This window comes from Acipenser ruthenus, chromosome 30, assembly GCF_902713425.1.
Source record: "Acipenser ruthenus chromosome 30, fAciRut3.2 maternal haplotype, whole genome shotgun sequence".
Lineage (NCBI taxonomy): Eukaryota > Metazoa > Chordata > Actinopteri > Acipenseriformes > Acipenseridae > Acipenser > Acipenser ruthenus.
In genome coordinates, this window is record NC_081218.1 from 13716669 (window position 1) to 13733486 (window position 16818).

General features: G+C 44.5%; 2 protein-coding genes across 4 annotated transcripts; both read right to left on the reverse strand.

Moving 5' to 3' along the window:
• Positions 1 to 651: 651 nt before the first annotated feature.
• Positions 652 to 12975, reverse strand: LOC117426512 (cryptochrome-1-like). Of its 3 annotated transcripts, XM_059005066.1 has the most exons (16): positions 12575 to 12869; positions 11785 to 11829; positions 10437 to 10604; positions 6947 to 7055; positions 6716 to 6858; positions 6433 to 6617; positions 5829 to 5917; positions 5368 to 5508; positions 4884 to 5195; positions 4343 to 4494; positions 3806 to 4008; positions 3588 to 3683; positions 3410 to 3493; positions 2550 to 2648; positions 2166 to 2260; positions 652 to 1724 (listed from the first exon to the last, which is right to left on the reverse strand). In XM_059005066.1, the coding sequence occupies exons 3-16, from the start codon at positions 10592 to 10594 to the stop codon at positions 1683 to 1685; spliced, it is 1908 nt and encodes a 635-aa protein (XP_058861049.1). In that variant the 5' UTR covers positions 10595 to 10604; positions 11785 to 11829; positions 12575 to 12869; the 3' UTR covers positions 652 to 1682. The 3 variants fall into 3 exon arrangements, with proteins under 3 accessions (XP_058861049.1, XP_058861048.1, XP_058861050.1); XM_059005065.1 differs by lacking the exon at positions 11785 to 11829 and having other exon boundaries at positions 12577 to 12859; XM_059005067.1 differs by lacking the exons at positions 3410 to 3493; positions 11785 to 11829 and having other exon boundaries at positions 12577 to 12975.
• A 271-nt stretch (positions 12976 to 13246) lies between these two features.
• LOC117965998 (ras-related protein Rab-7L1-like) lies at positions 13247 to 16648 on the reverse strand. Its single transcript, XM_034911226.2, has 5 exons — positions 16306 to 16648; positions 15764 to 15835; positions 15458 to 15639; positions 14972 to 15093; positions 13247 to 14704 (listed from the first exon to the last, which is right to left on the reverse strand). Exons 1-5 carry the CDS (start codon positions 16427 to 16429, stop codon positions 14593 to 14595), a joined length of 612 nt encoding a protein of 203 aa, XP_034767117.1. The 5' UTR covers positions 16430 to 16648; the 3' UTR covers positions 13247 to 14592.
• Positions 16649 to 16818: the final 170 nt, after the last annotated feature.

The following is a 16818-nucleotide window of genomic DNA, read 5'->3' on the forward strand; positions in this document are numbered from 1 at the left end:
TTCCTGTGAGGAACTGTTTTCAGCTTGTCCATGCTTTGCCGTTCTGTATGCCTGTATCATGTAATAACTGCGATGTGGTTTTTGGTGCAGTGTGATGGACTGGTGTCTTACTTGACAGTTCTTACAGGGTATTGTATGCTCGCTCTCTCTCTCTCTCTATTCCTGGTATTAATGTCCTCCCATCTCTGCTCAGCTCTAGCCTGTAGATAAAGGGCTATTGTGTTCAAATCATTATTACATGATCTGATTACATGATTAGACGCCAGATGAATGGCTACAATAATTATATACAATTTGTAGCAAATGTGTAAATGGGGTGCCTCTCACAGGGCTGGGTAATTAGGCATGCAGATATAATGCCTGAAGTATATTATGGGATGTGATATTCATTGTAAACTGCGCTTTGTGTCGGGATCAGTGAAATGAAAGCCATGTGAAGCACACTCAGGACTCTTAGCAGTGCAGTATTTAATGAATTCTTTTAATTACAAAGTCATTTTCACAGTATATTCTTATCTGAATTTTAATCAGAAACACTGGACAGCTCTGTGTATTTATATATATATATATATATATATATATATATATATATATATATAAACACTAAACTGAATAAACAGTAAAGGTTAGGAAAGTTGAGACACACCAGAATCTGTTTAAAATGCATTTTTTATTTTTTTATACAAAGCAGACGCACACACAAATGCACATTAGTGTTTTTTTTTTTTTAAATCCACAGGTTCCTGTTGGAATAATACACAAAAAAACACTTACATTTAAATGAAACACTTCATGGAACATTTTGAAACAGTTGAACCATTTATTGTAATTTTCCAAAAATGTAATTGCTGTCAATGAAAGCTTTTAACAAGGTGGAAATAATCACCGCCTCGACTTCAGGAGAGAAGAGGAACAGGAGCAACTGATTCACGGAGGACTTTACAATATAAAACAAAACAGCCAGCCCCTGGAAATGCAGTGAAGTTTAATACAGTTTAATCTCATTATAAAAACACAAATCAGACAGATCTGGTGAACGGTTTTCCTTTGGTCAGTTAACGTTTTCTAAAACGTAACTGTCTCAGAGTCGTTCAAAAGGGGAGTGAAATCCAGTGAACGAAACCACAAAACTGTGTGTCTTAAAACCTTCTGGGGATTACAGCATCAAACCCCCTTCCCTTGTCTCCCGGTCTTGCTTCGTAAGGATTATTCAGTTTTTCCACTTTGGAATCCTGAGGAAGGTTTGTTATCTCAAAAAAAAAAAAAAACACATGTAAAAATGGAACTGATGTTGTACTGGCCTGCAGATCAACAACCTACAAACAACGAAACGAGCAAGACGGGCTGAATGACCTCCTCTCGTTTGTAAACTTTCTTATGTTCTTATCAAAATATAATGCACAATATCCCGGGCACAGCGCACTTCCAGCGAGTTCTGTTTATGTGAGCTTGTGTTCCTATCAGAGTTTTACCTTCCAAAAGTAAAACACAAACACACACACACAGCAAAAAACTTTCAAACCTGAGCAGCTTTTTACGAACTAAAAAAAAAAAAAAATACAGGACGGGTTGTTTTACAAAACTTACATATAAAACTAAATATAATTTCTGACTATTTTCCTTGAATAAAAAATAAATAAATAAATAAAATACAGCTGTGTAGTGGATAATAATGTAGAGCCTCAGTCCGATGCCATGTTCGCAGTCTGTATGTCCACACGTTTCTGAAAGACAAAAAAAACAACTGAAGTTTGCAAGCAGCATCACACAGATCACATATTTGAATACGTAGAACAATATAGGTGATACAAGTTATTTGCATCTGCACCCACAGCTTGAGGAATCACACACATTCTCAGGCAAAGGTTCATCAAAATCTGACAAGCATTTCCCCAAGATATAGCCTTCAATTTCTCAGCATTTACAAAATCAGTCTGGAGGGCTAGATTTGCAAAATTAACAGAAACATTTCGACTTAGCCTTTGAGGTTAGCAAAATCAGAGTAAGCTATCATAACAATATAGTTAAAGAGAAAATTACAATAACAGGGAGATGCCGGTTAAAAATTACAAAAGTAGTCTCTCCTCAAATGGAGGACAACAGCACTTCAGGGGCTGAGACGGGTTGAGAAGTGAAAAGCCCACCTCGTCACTCTGCCTCCTCACCTTCACTGCTGAGGTCTGCGCCCCGTCTTCAGGACCCCCGTCTCTCTCCCGTTTACCTGAATGACTCCCATCGCCACTTCCCTGAAGGAACTGACCTGGAGAGGAATAAATAAAGCTTCAGCAACAAAATGCTTCCAAGTAACCACAGATGTTTTGGACACGCAGACTTTTTTTAACAGGCTGATTTGCCTGGAGATCTCTTTCAACCACCCAAATGGTACATTAAAATGCAGACAGCCAGAGCAAGTCCTAGATTTTCTTTTGAATTTTCACTGTGTCCTTTATTGTGCTCAGGATTGCATTGCAGACACTGAGAAAAGACTGCTGGTCGAAGTGCTTGTGCAGCAGGGAGATGAGACTCGGGGCGCAGTGGAAAGGGGGTACCTGGTGGCTGGGGCGCTGCAAACTCCCCGTGGGAACTGGCTGACTGGTACACGCGATGGGCGGCACCTCCTGGTACATTCGCTCCGGCTGTGGGGTAGCCTAGAAGACAAAAGGGGAGAGAAAAATAACCAGTGAGATTTCAAGGAACGAGGCGTGTCAAAAACAAGAGCACTTCATAGCAAGAACGGAGTCACAAGGCAACGACAGAACTAATCACAAAAGCAGTCATTTCACAGCACATGGACAGGCAAGCTGGCTAGTCACAAGTGTAAGACTTGCTAGTCAGAACCTGTGTTGCGTTCGCTGGCTTGGGCTTCAGCTTCACCGCCTGGCTTGTGTGGACTGTGTCAGTGTCGACTTTATCTAGGGAAACACAGTCCTTTCTGGGTTTGGCCAGAGCTACAATGCAGGGCAATGTAAAACGCATCTGGTTACTTCACATGATCCATGAAAAAATATATATATATATTGTTCTGTTCTCATGTACACTCAATAAAGGGGTTCCTTCTTCAGGACTGAAAGGGTTAACACTAAAAGAGATGCATACAATTGTTTTTGTCAAGGTCTTCAATGACAAGGCATTTAGTGCAAGTCTCTTTTAGGGTTACTACACGTACCACAGCTGTATTAGCTGTGGATGAATGCATGATGTGCATGTAAATTATTTTTCAAAATCAGAAACTTCAACACTTGACCCCCTCCTGAAGCCAGTGTCCCCCTTTTGCGTCGATTGCTCTGGTTGCTGGCTGCTTGACTCTGCAGCGGATGCGAGTAAATGTAGACAAGCAATGCATTTGAAAAAGTGATGATCAGCCGCCCTCAGAACAGAGCTTCTGCAGGAGGTGCCCCTGGCTGCTCACCGTGTTGCAGCACGCTTGTTCCTGGCTGCTCGTCGCTGTCGAAGCTGAGGAGGACGCTGCTGTTCACGCTGGCGACTGGGTTACCTGCAGAGTTACAAACAGAACCCTGCTTCACGTGCTGAATAAATATCCCGCCAGTCCCCAGTCCCCAGTCCCCTGCCCAGTTCAAGTTGCTCACCGTGTGCGCTGTGGTTTCCAGACTGCTGTTCTCCTGGGGAGTACGCCATCATGCCCCCGCTGCCACTGTGGTTCGAAGGCACCGAGGCAAGCAGGCCTGTGGAGAGAGCAGCGATAAAAACAGACAAACATGAACACTGTGCCCTCCATCTGCATTATTTACTACAGCCGAATATCAAAGTTAGGTGATAGGGCCCCTGGTTAACACAGTCTCCTTACCCAGCCCCCTGTAGCGGGACAGCTGCTGGTAGATCTGCTTCATCCTCTCGATATTGAGCCGGCTGGCCTCCGCGTGGTTCACCATGGGCTTGGGGTAGTGCACTCCGATCACACACTTGGCAGCGCTCTGCACCGCGGCAGGAGCGTTCCATGGGTCATAGATATACTTGGCAGGGAAACCTCGGAGAACAGGAAGGTAGCGCCTGCAAGCACGGGAGGGGAGATAAAAAACCACAGAGTCTCATCGTGAACACCAGGCGCTGGCTGTGGACCGGCCGGCTGACAGCAGGACACAGCACCGAGGTGTGCTGCTTGCAAATATGTCTAATCTCTTGTTCAAAAGGCTGACTTTGCGGAGTTGTCGCTGCAGACGGTTTAAAAGTGGAAGGCGATCTGTGTGTTCTGTGTAGGAAAGCGGATCTTAAACTCACAGGCTGAACAAACAGAAAGCAGTGTGGCTGTACGGTATGGTAGCGAGGCCCTGCAGCACATGCTACAAGCAGAGCAGCCGGCATGTCCGACTGGAAAGCAACCCACCTTATGTAGTCTCCGTTGGGGTCCGTCCTGCGTCCGAAGCCCACGGGACAGTAGCAGTGGAAGAACTGCTGGAAAAACGAGCTGCAGGAGAGCCACATCCAGCTCCCAGCGTTCACACTCCAGTCTGCGTCCAGTAAGAGCTCCTCGAACACCTAGCGGACAGGAGCGAGGCGTTCCTTAAAACACACACCGGGGAGCGAACCCAGGAAAGAAAGAGCTACCACCACTTCAAAACAACAGAATCTACACCCCAGGAACAACACCTCAATATGTTCTGCACTGCCTCCGAGTTCTCAAGCAATTCATTTGAAATCCAGCCCTGTTCATTCATGTGGATTTAATTACCTGGGCTGTAGATCAACCTCTTGCGCTAAATTCAATGGAAATCTCTCGAAATATGCTCTCAAATATGATACAAATCCACTGTTGCTACCTGCACTGCTCTCCAGGGCTTCTCTTATCTGCTCAATCGGTGATTGGGTCAAGTTATTTGAAAGCACCCGGAGCCTTGTTAAAGATGGATTATTTACAGCTGCGTTACCTTCATGCCCTCCTCCCAGCTGATCCACAGGTCTCCCCTGGTCAGGAAGCAGGCCACAGCATGCCGAGCCAAGTGGTGGATCCAGCCCTCCTGCCTCAGCTGGGTCATGATGGCGTCGATCCAAGGGAAGCCGGTCTTGCCCTCTGCCCACTTGGCCAGGGCCTCAGGGTTGCGGTCCCAAGGGATGCGCACGCAGATGGGGTTGCCCTCCATCTTGTCGAAGCGCGGGTTGGCAGTTGCGGCCGCGTAGAAGAACTCGCGCCACAGGAGCTGCCCGTACAGGGAGAGCGGCGGGGAGCTGTGCTTCTTCACCTGCGGGAGGAGGAGGAGGAGGAGACTGAGCAACGCTTTCCAGCCTATGCGTTTCCTTTCTATATACTGCAGCCCTGTATGTAACACACTGTGTTGGAAGCTTCCTCTCCGCTGCAGCTCCTCTCAATCCGGGACCCCGTTTCTGCACCCCCGTACCCGCTTCTGCACCCACCTTTCTGTAGAGGTCTGTGAGCTTGAAGTAGAAGAGACGGCAGGACAGGCAGCCGAAGCGCAGGTAGGGGCTCAGCCCGGTCGGACTCGCCAGCAAGGAGATGGCGTTCATTCTCGGGCGTTCGAAATTAGCAACCCAGGCCTGGAGAGAGAGAGAGAGAGAGAGAGAGAGAGAGAGAGAAAAAGAAAGAGAGAGAGAGAGAGAGAGAGAGAGAGAGAGAGAGAGAGAGAGAGAGAGAGAGAGAGAGAGAGAGAGAGAGAGAGAGAGAGAGAGAGAAAGAGAGAGAGAGCGAGAGAGAAAGAGAGAAAGAGAGAGAGAGAACATTAGAGCCTCCGAGCACCTCTTCTAAAGCTGTCCATTAGCAGTTCAAAGTTCACTGACGTCAAGGATCTTCTTTTTTATTATTATTATTTTTATTATTATTATTATTATTATTATTATTAAATGCTTATTCCGCTCACTTTTCTCTCCAGATGACGCTCTATTCTCGCCAGAGCTTCCGTCTCCCCGCCGGGCCACACCGCAGAGGCAAGACCTTCTGTGTCGAACCCTGGGCCAAGAACAAACACGACAAGGTCAGGAACTCCCTGCTCTGTGCGCCCCCTTCCAGGAGCAGCTGGTAAAACTACTCCCTGTGCAGGGAGGAATCGGGAGAGAGGCGTGTGTACTGAGATACGAAACCAAAAGCATTTCTTGCAACTTGCAGTGCAAAATGGTTATTGAACGATCAACATATGCGATTTAAAGCTGGTACAGATGCATGGTTATTTATTTAGGATGTGATCCACAGCATTACCTTAGGGTGTCGATACTGCCTTCAAATCAGAAGGTAGAACCGATGCAACAATCGGAGGATATCCAATATCCTTGCATGCTAAGAAATGACCGTACCATAACCTACAGAGATTCTCAATATAGTAAACCCTTCAACGTTTCACAAGTTTGATCAGGGGTGGGGGGGTACTTTACACTAACACAATTTACATGGTGCAGAAATACAAATAAAGAATGCAATTCTGTTTCTGTAACAAGACAAGCAAAACACCGCGCCGGTGTGACGTTTACCGAGCTCCTCCAGCGATGGCACCCCGTACTTGTCGCTGTGGTCGTCCGAGACGGGAGTGATGCACCCCCCCATGAAGGCCGCGGAGAGGGGCTCCACGGGCAGCTCTGGGGGCTCCATGCGGCTCACCAGCGTCTGGAAACGCTTGTAGGTGAGTGGAGGCTGCCCGCCGTTCAGCTCGCTGATCCTGCCGAGCAAACGGAGAAGAACAACGGCTTCAGGAGACGCCGGCCACAAAAAAAACACCTCCGGCAGGTTTTTTGACGAACCAATCCGAATGCTCACCTGTCCAGGTCGTACAGCGTGTGCGAGGTCTTCACCACCACCTCCACCCCCGCCTCCGACGCCAGCTTCTTGATGGCCGCGTCGCGCTCCTTCCCGAAGGGCTCGGAGTCGTACTCGAACGTAAGCCGCGAAATCTTCCACTCCTGCACGGGGAGGGGAGAGCGACGGGGTGCGTGAGTAGCGCTGAAAACATTCTATTACAGCACGGGGGTGAAAAACAGGGAAACTTGCCTTGAAAAGCCGGGGGAACACGTTGGCAGGCTGCCCACGAATGACAAAGAGCCGTGAGTTTAGCTTGCGGAGGCTGGCATCAAGGTCTTCCAGGCACTGCAACAGAAACCTGAAACACAGGAGAACAGAAGAGAGAGGCGTCACCGACAGACCAGATTCATACAGCGGGATTCACAGCCAAGCATGCCAGACCGCTCTACAGACACTGGCCCACAGTACCGTCCATCTGAAGCCTTGATCATTCCTCTATTCTGGGTTGTGGTTTCACACAGGGGTGCTGAAATGTTTCCCCTGCATTCTGGATTGGAAGTTTAAAATCGTTTCAGTGAATGAAAAAAAAAACATTCAACCCCTTCACTACTCAGCATGTGGAGCTGTTCCGGCAGAGAAAAGTAAATCAGAGAAATGTCAGCCACACAGATTAAGAGTAGGAGGCTCTAATGAAACTTCATGTGCTGGGAGGTGAGGTGCTGTAACATGTAGCTCTATAAAAAGAACGAGACACACTTGTGTCATCTCTGCTGCTTAATATGTGCCCCGCGTTTTCATTGAGAAGACAAGATTTCATAAAATTACGCAATTACATTCCTGGAATCACACGGAGTAACGCAAAAATATGCTGCAACTACCACCAGCTAACAGAAGAGGGCACTGTTCTCAACTAATTGTATCTTATAACAGTAGTTCCTGAACCTGGTCCTGGGGGAACGCCCTGTGTTTGCTGGTTTTCATTCCAACTGAGCTCTCAATTACTTAACTAGACCCTTAATTGAACTGATCATTTGCTTAATTAGACCTTTTAACTTATTTTTGGAATGACCTATTTTTTTATGAATCCATGAGTGTATAAATAAATGGAGAAATGCCAAACAAGTAGGTGGCTGATGCACGTCACCTAATGGCAAAGCACAAAACATGGTCATTTCAACGCGGACTTAACGAGAGACAGCCCTGCAGTCTCATTTTAAAAACCAGTGACCTTTACAAGACAACGGCAGCGGCTGCAAAAGCAATCAGTGCATCCAGGCAGAAGCGACTCGGATCTATACAGCCACTCGCTGGCTAATGCTATCATCACAAAGCAATGCTCCTTTCAATTACATTAGCTGCCCACTATTTATATCCTGTTATCCGGGGGAAGTTGGAAAAAAACATGTTGTATATATGCAAGTAAATTGCGAGGTTTGCACTTTGTGTTTGGGGCTTCAGATAAGAAAAACGAGGTACAAGCAGACGGCATGACTCTACGCAGGCAGGGACTGCGGACTTCAAGCAGAGACTTTTGTGAACGGATGCTGCAAAACGACACGGAAATGACTGCAAAGTTGAACAGAACGGTTCTGTTTTTAACAAGCTACTTCAAAGTCTCTCCAGCAACTCAAGATGGTGGGGCACTAAAAATACCTGATCCTCCCCGCTTAGTTTCAGAGGCTGCCAAACCCATCTGTCTGTGGCGCTACAAGGCTGTCTATTTCTGTGCCCACAGGAATAAACAGACCTTCTGTTGCGTTCTGAAGCTGGTCACTTATTGTTCTGTGAATCCACTAAGCACTTACACTGACTGTTCCTCTGTATGATGAATTCTGTAGCTCTTTCACACTCAGTTCAGGACATTGATCAATCCTGGCTTCAGAGCCAGAGCACACACCAGCACGGATACTGTGTTAGGGTGTTACTCTACATTAGCCTCTTCTGCCCTGCTGCTGTAATTAGTGTGTGTGTGTGTGGGAATGGAAGGTTGGCAGGGATGGTGTTAAATCTGTCCCTGCCAGCAATCTCAGGGGTGTCCATTTCAAAAGGAATCCACAACGTCACACAGTCGTGTTCTGAAGGATTCAAGAACTTACTTCCTCTTTTACACATGCTTGGCTGTCTTTACTCTGCGAGCACGCCTGGCAGTTACTGTACTTGCAGCAGGAGGGGGTTATAAATGGCTTTTTTTTCAAGCTCTGAGTCTCGTAGTTTTGCAAAGCCAGGCAGAATTATTAAGCAGCAAGGCATTGCATCGAGGATACTGAGCAGACACCACATACCCTCACGGTCAAGGTTCAAAACCCACTCCGCCCTGACACAGGGACGCCCCATGCTTCTCGATCATCCTGCTAGATTCAAAACCAGAGGGGACGATCCTAGACTGCCATTGAGCACCTGCTCTTACTGTAGCAATACCCGAAACCAAACGCATCAAAACATCCCCTGGGCTGAAGGTGTATTAACATTCAATGAGGGCAGAGCACCACTGTGTTTCTGCATTGGCACAGCTGGAGAGCTCTGAGAACACAATGAACCTAGCAGGGTCAAAGAGCTACAGAAACGTTGTGATTGTGAAAATCAAATCACCTGGGCAGAAACGCGTCCTGTCCTCGTTGTTCTGTTTTTTATTGTATTTATTCTAGGAAGATTGAAAAAAACAATAAAATACAAAATCAACAGATGCGAAACAATTCTTTTGGAGGACAAAAACGCATTCCTGCAACTGGGGATTCAATCTCTTGTCTGGCAACAGTTTACCACAATCAATGCAAGCGTGCATTGAAATACATCAAACGTTTTTGGGTTTTTTTGTACTGTAAATGTTGGATGTATTGACAGCCATGCAAACAATTACCCACAGTGTCCTAGTCTCAACAACTTGCTAAAAATAATGAAGAATAATAAGAATAATAATATGCATGCATTTTCAAATCCTGAACTGGGTTTGATCTCAAACTCAACAACCTTTTTTGTAGGTCAGGCAAAAGCACAGTTGTCAGGGAGACGGAATTTATTGATCAGAAGATCAAATGAATTTCGACACAAACACGTTTGAAATCAGGTGAATCTGACCTACTTCCATGTACAGAGGCAGCTAAGAGCTTTACTGTTGTTTCACACCCACACACACTTCATAAATATTCTGTTATTCACTCAGTTAACCTCGTCACTATTACTCACTGAACTAAGGCACGCTTTGGGTTTTGGCTACATCCTCAGCTGGCAGGAAATTTAATTTCTTAAGCAGTTTTCATATTCAGCTCCAATCTTTCAATTAGTTTGATTGGTCCTGAATAGTAAAACCAGGAATGTCTCAAACTGCTATGCAATGGGAGTCTTCTTTCCATTCCTGAATGTCCCATTGTGGTTGATGTCTCTGCTTAAAAACGAAGCTGAGAAATTAGCGTCCATTTTCTTTTAGCAATGAACGATAACAGAGTATATCTTTAATTTCTGTCCCTGTACAACCTCGTTAGAACATGGACAACCTCTGTACAAACAAAAAGTTAGAGGGGGACAGAATTTATAGTGGCACGCCCCTAGTGGTCATGTCGCAAACTAAATTCAGCTTGTGGGAGTCTTTTCAGAAGCAGATCCAGAGGATGAATGAGTATGTTTCTCTCTCTCTGGAATTGTTCGTAAGCAGAAACAGACAATAGGCAATGATCGGGAACAACGTTAAGATTTCCAATATTAAGAAAACGCAAAGGATTTTAATCTCTGGGACTCTGCTTACCTCCACCTGTTGAGTCCTAAATTGGACGAGCCAGCGAACCAGGGGTCCAGAAAGTAGACGCAGCGGACGGTCCCGGCTCCCCGCACAGCCTCCTTCAGCGCTGGGTTATCATGCAGCCGCAGCCCCTTACGGAACCAGTGGATGGAATTGTGTCCCATGACAAATCGGCTGTGAAAAAAACAACGCAACACCCGCGTTAATATCCCAGCGATCACATGGAGGGAGTCCTCTCTCCGCGCTGACTTCCACTGGGGTTTCAAACCTGTTGAGTGTCGTAGAGAAACAGCGTGAAGGCTCAATATATACCCACAGCAGCAGATTTGGTTGAAGTCAGCCCATAATGGAGTTTATTAAAACAAAGATCACATCGGCACACTTGTATTTCTGGAGGCAGAGAAAGAACATTCTCGCAAACAAAAACATGCTCTTAAAAAACATAAAATCCACGATTTATTTATTCTTTCTTGATTATATATTTAAAAAAAATCTCACAGGAAAATCAGACGCCGCGGTTATTATAATCAGCTTCCAACTGGGGAACAATTGTGTGCCCAAGATGTAGTAACACAGAATGGCCACTAGGGTGTAGTGTTTACCGATTGATTAGACTTCCACGACCGTACTGTGAATGTTAAGTTTTCATTATAGATGCGTCATTGGTCTGATTAATATTTCAACAATAGCCAGCACATTATCCTATGTGTGTTGATATTCATTTTCAAAAACACAAAATCAGCTGGAAACTCCCCTTATGAAAAAAGAATATAAGAAAAGTGTACTTAATAAAGCATATAATACAATATAATTGTAATATTAAAATGACAGCACTTCCAATATACTAAAGAATAACAACATTGTGTTTTTTGACCCATTCAATTATAATATTAGTAGACGCTGAATGCAACTTAATTATATTATAGTGTACTTGAAATATAGAATCTAGTTTAGAGACAGTATACTAAAGGTATACTATATAAGTAATATTTTCAGATACTCCGTTAACTAGTAACAGAAAACATATAAAATACAATAAAACATTTCTTTTTGCAACAGTCATTTTTTTCTGATACAGAGTGAAACGACCGAGAGACAGATTGCATAGTCTTTGAATACAAAACAGCAACGATGACATCTCTGGTAGCGCAGCAGCGTCGATCCTGTTGAAGCGCGCAAGCTGAACGCTTCAGTATTCACAATCGAGAAGGTATGGTGCTGCTGACCGACGGCTGAATGATAAATGCGTGCTGACTGAACCGCAAAATCGCGTTTTATATGTTGAATTAAATTGAGCAGAAACACTTAACTTGTTCAGAACATTACTAAACGCATCAGAATGCAAACAGCGTACCTTAGTAACGGAGGCCGGTGTGAGAAATCCCACAGGTGCCAGGAAACCGAGGAGAGGAGAGGAGAGGAGAGGAGAGGAGAGGACCGTGAGGGGCAGGTTGAGAGACACGGGCGACTGCAGAGAGGCGAATCCTTCCTAGTAGTACTGTTGACTATTCCAACTGTCCGATTTCTGTGTTTATGACTTCCTTCAACAAGTTTATCAGTTCTGCATGGTATGTTTATACGCTCGCCTCCTCACTTGTTGCATTTGTTGGCTGAATTACTGTTAAAAACTTAACAAAAAAAATATCGAGAGGATGACATGAGCATCGCTGCGAGCACAGACAAGGATGTTGTGTTTTTTTTTTTTTTTTTTTTTTACTGCAACACAAGTTTTCAGCCTTAAATCTACATAAAAAACAATCTAGAATATTTCTATCACATTTTAATGTCTCAAGGCGATGCAGGGAAGCTGCATCTAGCATACTAGACTATACCACAGCGCCGATAAGTGCTCGAACATGTGAAAGACTCATCGGTAAATGAGACTGTATTATCCTTTGCTTCTAGTCCATGTTATAGAAAAATAGGGTTAGATTTCATTTTCAATACAGGGAACGCGATTATTATATCACAGCCTCCTTTGTTATATTCAGCATGAAAACACAAGACATGAAAAACAAACCGTGCTTCAAAAAGAAAAGTCAATTATGCTGATCCTTATATAACCAGAACCACTTCGATAATGATGACCTCTTTTTTTTTTAAGCCCTCCCCAAGTAAACACCGATTTCTTAGAACAGCGACCTACCTGTGAGGATTGATGCTGTTAAGAGTTCAATGCAAAGGTGCTGCCTGTGAGGTGAAGTGACGATTTCTCCTTTAAAAATCAAACACATAGAAGGGCGCTCCGCATACAGCAGCCAAGCACCGTACCGCCGATTTACTCAATGGTGTTTTTCACTTATTTCATAAGATCTGCCCATGCTCGGTTGTCCCTCTCGCTCTGCTAATCTCTGTTGGCAGAGAATCTGTGCCCCCCCCACTCCAGCTCCAGCTGTGATTGGTCCAGCGTTTTTCACTGGGAGGGAACTGGGTCACGTTTCTGCGGCGTGGTTTAAGACGACCAACGCGGCTTTCTGCTCTCACTATAGCGGCGTGGTATTCTTTATTGGTGAATTTTTGGTGCAACTCGAGTCATTTTTCCCCACTGTAAAATAGACCCAGAACGACATATATCGGTTATGTCACGGAGGTCCCTTTAATAAGACCCGCCCCTTTGACGGACTGTCGTCTTATTGGCTGCAGACACGAGTCTCTGTCAGGATTGTGCAGAGTCAGTGCGCAGGCGTGAGGCAACAGTAGAAAATGCTTGGGTGATTTGGGGAGAAGTGCACGGACCGGATACAAACACCTACATGTGTCGTCAGAACTGGTTATTAATATTATTAGCAGTGTGCCAGAAATACTTTACTGCACAATCGTTTTTTAAAAAAATGTTTTATTCAAAAACAAAATGTACATCGTGGCATAAATTAACAACGCACCAGGAACCAGTGATTAAAATCAGTACACTGAGCATGCTCGGTCTCCATGGAACAGCATCACCTTCCTGCCAGCAAAGTTCCAATGTGATTTCCTTGATGTATTCCACGCAGCATCCAAGCCAAAGAGCATCAAGCATTTGACTAAACAGAGCAGATGGCCTGTATTATACAAACTATAAATCGTAATAAAAAATAACAATAATTACAGGAAAAAAATCCTGTCCTTTTGCACCTCGTAGATTTTTCTATTGCTCTTACCATTAACAAGCTACAAAAGTAAATGTTGACAGATCTCTCATTGTTTATATTTTAAAATCAGTAAGCAAAGCTAATGCCACCCAATAATAAAAAACCCTTTTTCCAGTAACTGTAAACAGGCAGGGGAAGAATAAAGACAATAACACATTTCAATAGTGTTGATCAATCCGATGAATTGCATAAAACTAACATTTAACTCAAAAAATAATTAAGAAAAAAATAATGGCATATTATCAAACAGTATTTCAGATAACTATCCCTTTTAGGCACACCAAAAAAAGAGTTTAATGACAAGATCTGGTACCTTTATGTTTCCAAACTGAACTAAACCGGACACAGTGCATCGATTATAGTGTGTGCCATCGGATCAGCTTTTGTCTATTTACAGTCAGCCCTTTCTTTATTTCCAAAACAAGACACAAAGACAATCAATAAACCACAGTGCTACACAGGACGGTCTCGGGGTGCTTAACCTGCACCCCAATCTGGGCACAAGTCAGCACTGTGGACAAACTGCCCCAGGATTACATTAATGATGGAGGGGAGATTTACCTGTGGCTCACCCAGGGGAACATACAGAGCTCCATATTCCAAGAGAGGAAAGGCAACCTGCTAGGGAGATGAAGCCAGGGATGGAAACAAGACTCCCACTGCAGAGCAGTTTGATCCAATCCTGCTTTTGCTAGGAGTTTAATCAGACACACCTGAGCTTGTTTCCTATGCACTGTGGCTAATCAAGCTCATAGTAAGATCAGGAATGGGGCAGAATTGCTATGCATCAGGAGTCTCTCTCCATCCCTGGAAGCAGATGAAAGGAATATTAACACCCTCTTGTAACTGAGCCAAAACAGTGTGTTTTTTTTTAGCGTCTCTTGCCTGCAGAGGGACCCACTGAGCAAACAGACTCCTTTGAATCTAGCAGCAGCAGCAGCAGGCTGGCCAGGACTGACTCAGAAAGGTGTTGCTTGTGTTTGAGGAGGAAGATGTTTCCTCAGCGATGAACAGGTCTGGTCTGTGAAGGTTTAACAGCAGCCCTGCTTGTACTCTCCCTTGGGCACAGCGTCCAGTTTGATGTGCCCTCCTTGGCTCTGCGGGTCAACGCTGGGCTGCATCACCATCTTCTCAATCAGGGCACTGCAACAAACACAAGAATGCATCATTTCCAATCGGACGACACTCCCTCCTTGTCCACTTCCCCAAAGACCAGGCTTAAAATCCCCAATCATTGTCAAATCAGTCCGGTTGTAAAGTTTTTAAGGACTGTTGGTCTTTATACACATTCTCTTAGGTTCAGGGATACTTTCTGAAACTGAGATGAACCTTCTCGCCCTCTCTCAGTTGAGTTCACAAACCGGTTGAATTCAGGCACAGTTTGAAACACAGACACGCCTCGCCGCTCACCTTGCAGCTTCATTAATGTTCTTGTTGTCTTTGGCTGAAGTCTCCACCCAGCCAGCAAACCCGTTCTTTATACTGAACTGATCGATGCTTTCGTGAGTCACTTCCCAAGGTGACAGATCACACTGTAAAAAAACAAGATGAAACCAATGGACCTCCGGCCTGTGTCACTCACACACGCTGCCACCAACTGAACGGTCCTTAGAGAAACGGATCATTACACCTTTTATTATGGGTCTGAACCCTAAATCCAGCTCTTAGCAGGACAGAGTGGATTGCGTTTGTGAATCCAGTTTCTCTTTTTTACATGCTTCAGAATGCCCCAAGACGGTAACACAGCAACTACAATGTAAACGAACGACTCCCTCTCTGACACGGCATTTTTACATATCTGACGGACCCCTGGAACCAATGAAACGGGATAGGACGGCTTCTCCAGTATCTGGCTGTCACCGTTTACCGCCTCCCTCGTGCACAAGCTAGTCTTACTTTGTTGGCCAGCAACATGCATGGCACAGGACTCCCATCGGCACGCATGACCTTGCTGTCCAGGTCCTGCTTCCATTTCAAGCTGTTGTTCAGCGTTGTGGGGTTCATGACATCGAACACGATGAAACAGCCCGACGCCTCTTTATAGTAGATCCTGGTCATGGAGGCAAAGCGTTCCTGCCCTGCAAACCACAGAACACACCCCAGTCTGACAACAGATCACAAGTCTGGCTTTCAACAGGAACAATACACGCACGAGTGAAAAGTTTGGTGCAGGATATTTTGGAGTCAGTGCTCCTCACTGACCTGCAATGTCCCAGAGCTGGAGCCTCACTGTCTCGGTGTCTGACCACTGGATAACCTTCACTGCAAAATCCACTGGGAGACGCATGGAGAGAGAGAAGAGAGTCCTCGCATCAACAGCATGCTAACCTGGATTAATATCCCTGTGTCCCTCAAGCAAAATGAAAAAATATATCTTCTAATAGATGTTATTATACATACCAACAAAAAAATAAAATGCAGTTAGTTGATTGTGTTGACATATCTAACACAGGGATGGGAATAAGACTCCTATCTCATAGCAGTTTCACCCATTCCAGGTCTTAATACAAGCTTGATTAGCCACAGTGTGGAGGGAACAAGTTTAGGTGTGTCTCATTAAACTCATAATGAAACCAGAATGGATTAAATTGCTACGCAATGGGAGTCTTATTTCCACCCATGTAACAGCAATAATAAACTACAAAAAATCACACTCTCAATTGAATTTGCTCTTACGACTGATTTGACTGGATTTTATAACTGCTATTATCTGTAATAGATTTGATAATGTTTGATAACATTACCTCCCACAGTAGATTTATAATGCTTGCTGAACTTGTCGTTAACATATCGTTGGACCAGCGACGTCTTCCCAACTTCACGGTCACCGATAACCAGAACTTTGAAAAGGTAGTCACGACTTCCCATGATTATTAGTATTATTCTTATTTTTTAATAAACCATAATTAACCACTATAAATATTTAAATATAAATATGCATGCCACTCCTTATATAATAGAACCCCGTCTCTCTAGAATTAGCCACACTTCCCGTAAATCACAGTCTCACGGATGAGAAAAGTTATTGCAATAAAAAAAAGTTTTTTTTTTCGTGACATCACGTGATAACAACCCACCAGTCCACAGAGCACTATGGGTCTTGTAGTTCTTAAGTCCTGTGTTGGGCAAAAAACAAGGAAAGAACAGACGAGATAAGCAAAAAAATCAAACTACAACCCCCAGAGTGCATTGCTGTGCGTGTGTGATCATCACCTGATCGCTGCAGCAATGCCTCTGGGAAATGAAGTTTTATTTCA

What these genes read in the sequence shown, in the direction of transcription:
- LOC117426512 (XM_059005066.1), bottom strand. Translation starts at nt 10,594, where the DNA reads ATGGGACACAATTCCATCCACTGGTTCCGTAAGGGGCTGCGGCTGCAT. An exon ending in TTAGGACTCAACAGGTGGAG is followed by an intron (nt 7,056 to 10,436) that starts GTAAGCAGAGTC and finishes CCTGTGTTTCAG; the next exon opens with GTTTCTGTTGCAGTGCCTGG. An exon ending in TGTTCCCCCGGCTTTTCAAG is followed by an intron (nt 6,859 to 6,946) that starts GCAAGTTTCCCT and finishes CTCCCCGTGCAG; the next exon opens with GAGTGGAAGATTTCGCGGCT.
- LOC117965998 (XM_034911226.2), bottom strand. Translation starts at nt 16,429, where the DNA reads ATGGGAAGTCGTGACTACCTTTTCAAAGTTCTGGTTATCGGTGACCGT. An exon ending in TTATAAATCTACTGTGGGAG is followed by an intron (nt 15,836 to 16,305) that starts GTAATGTTATCA and finishes TGCGTCTCCCAG; the next exon opens with TGGATTTTGCAGTGAAGGTT. An exon ending in GCATGTTGCTGGCCAACAAA is followed by an intron (nt 15,094 to 15,457) that starts GTAAGACTAGCT and finishes GTTTTTTTACAG; the next exon opens with TGTGATCTGTCACCTTGGGA.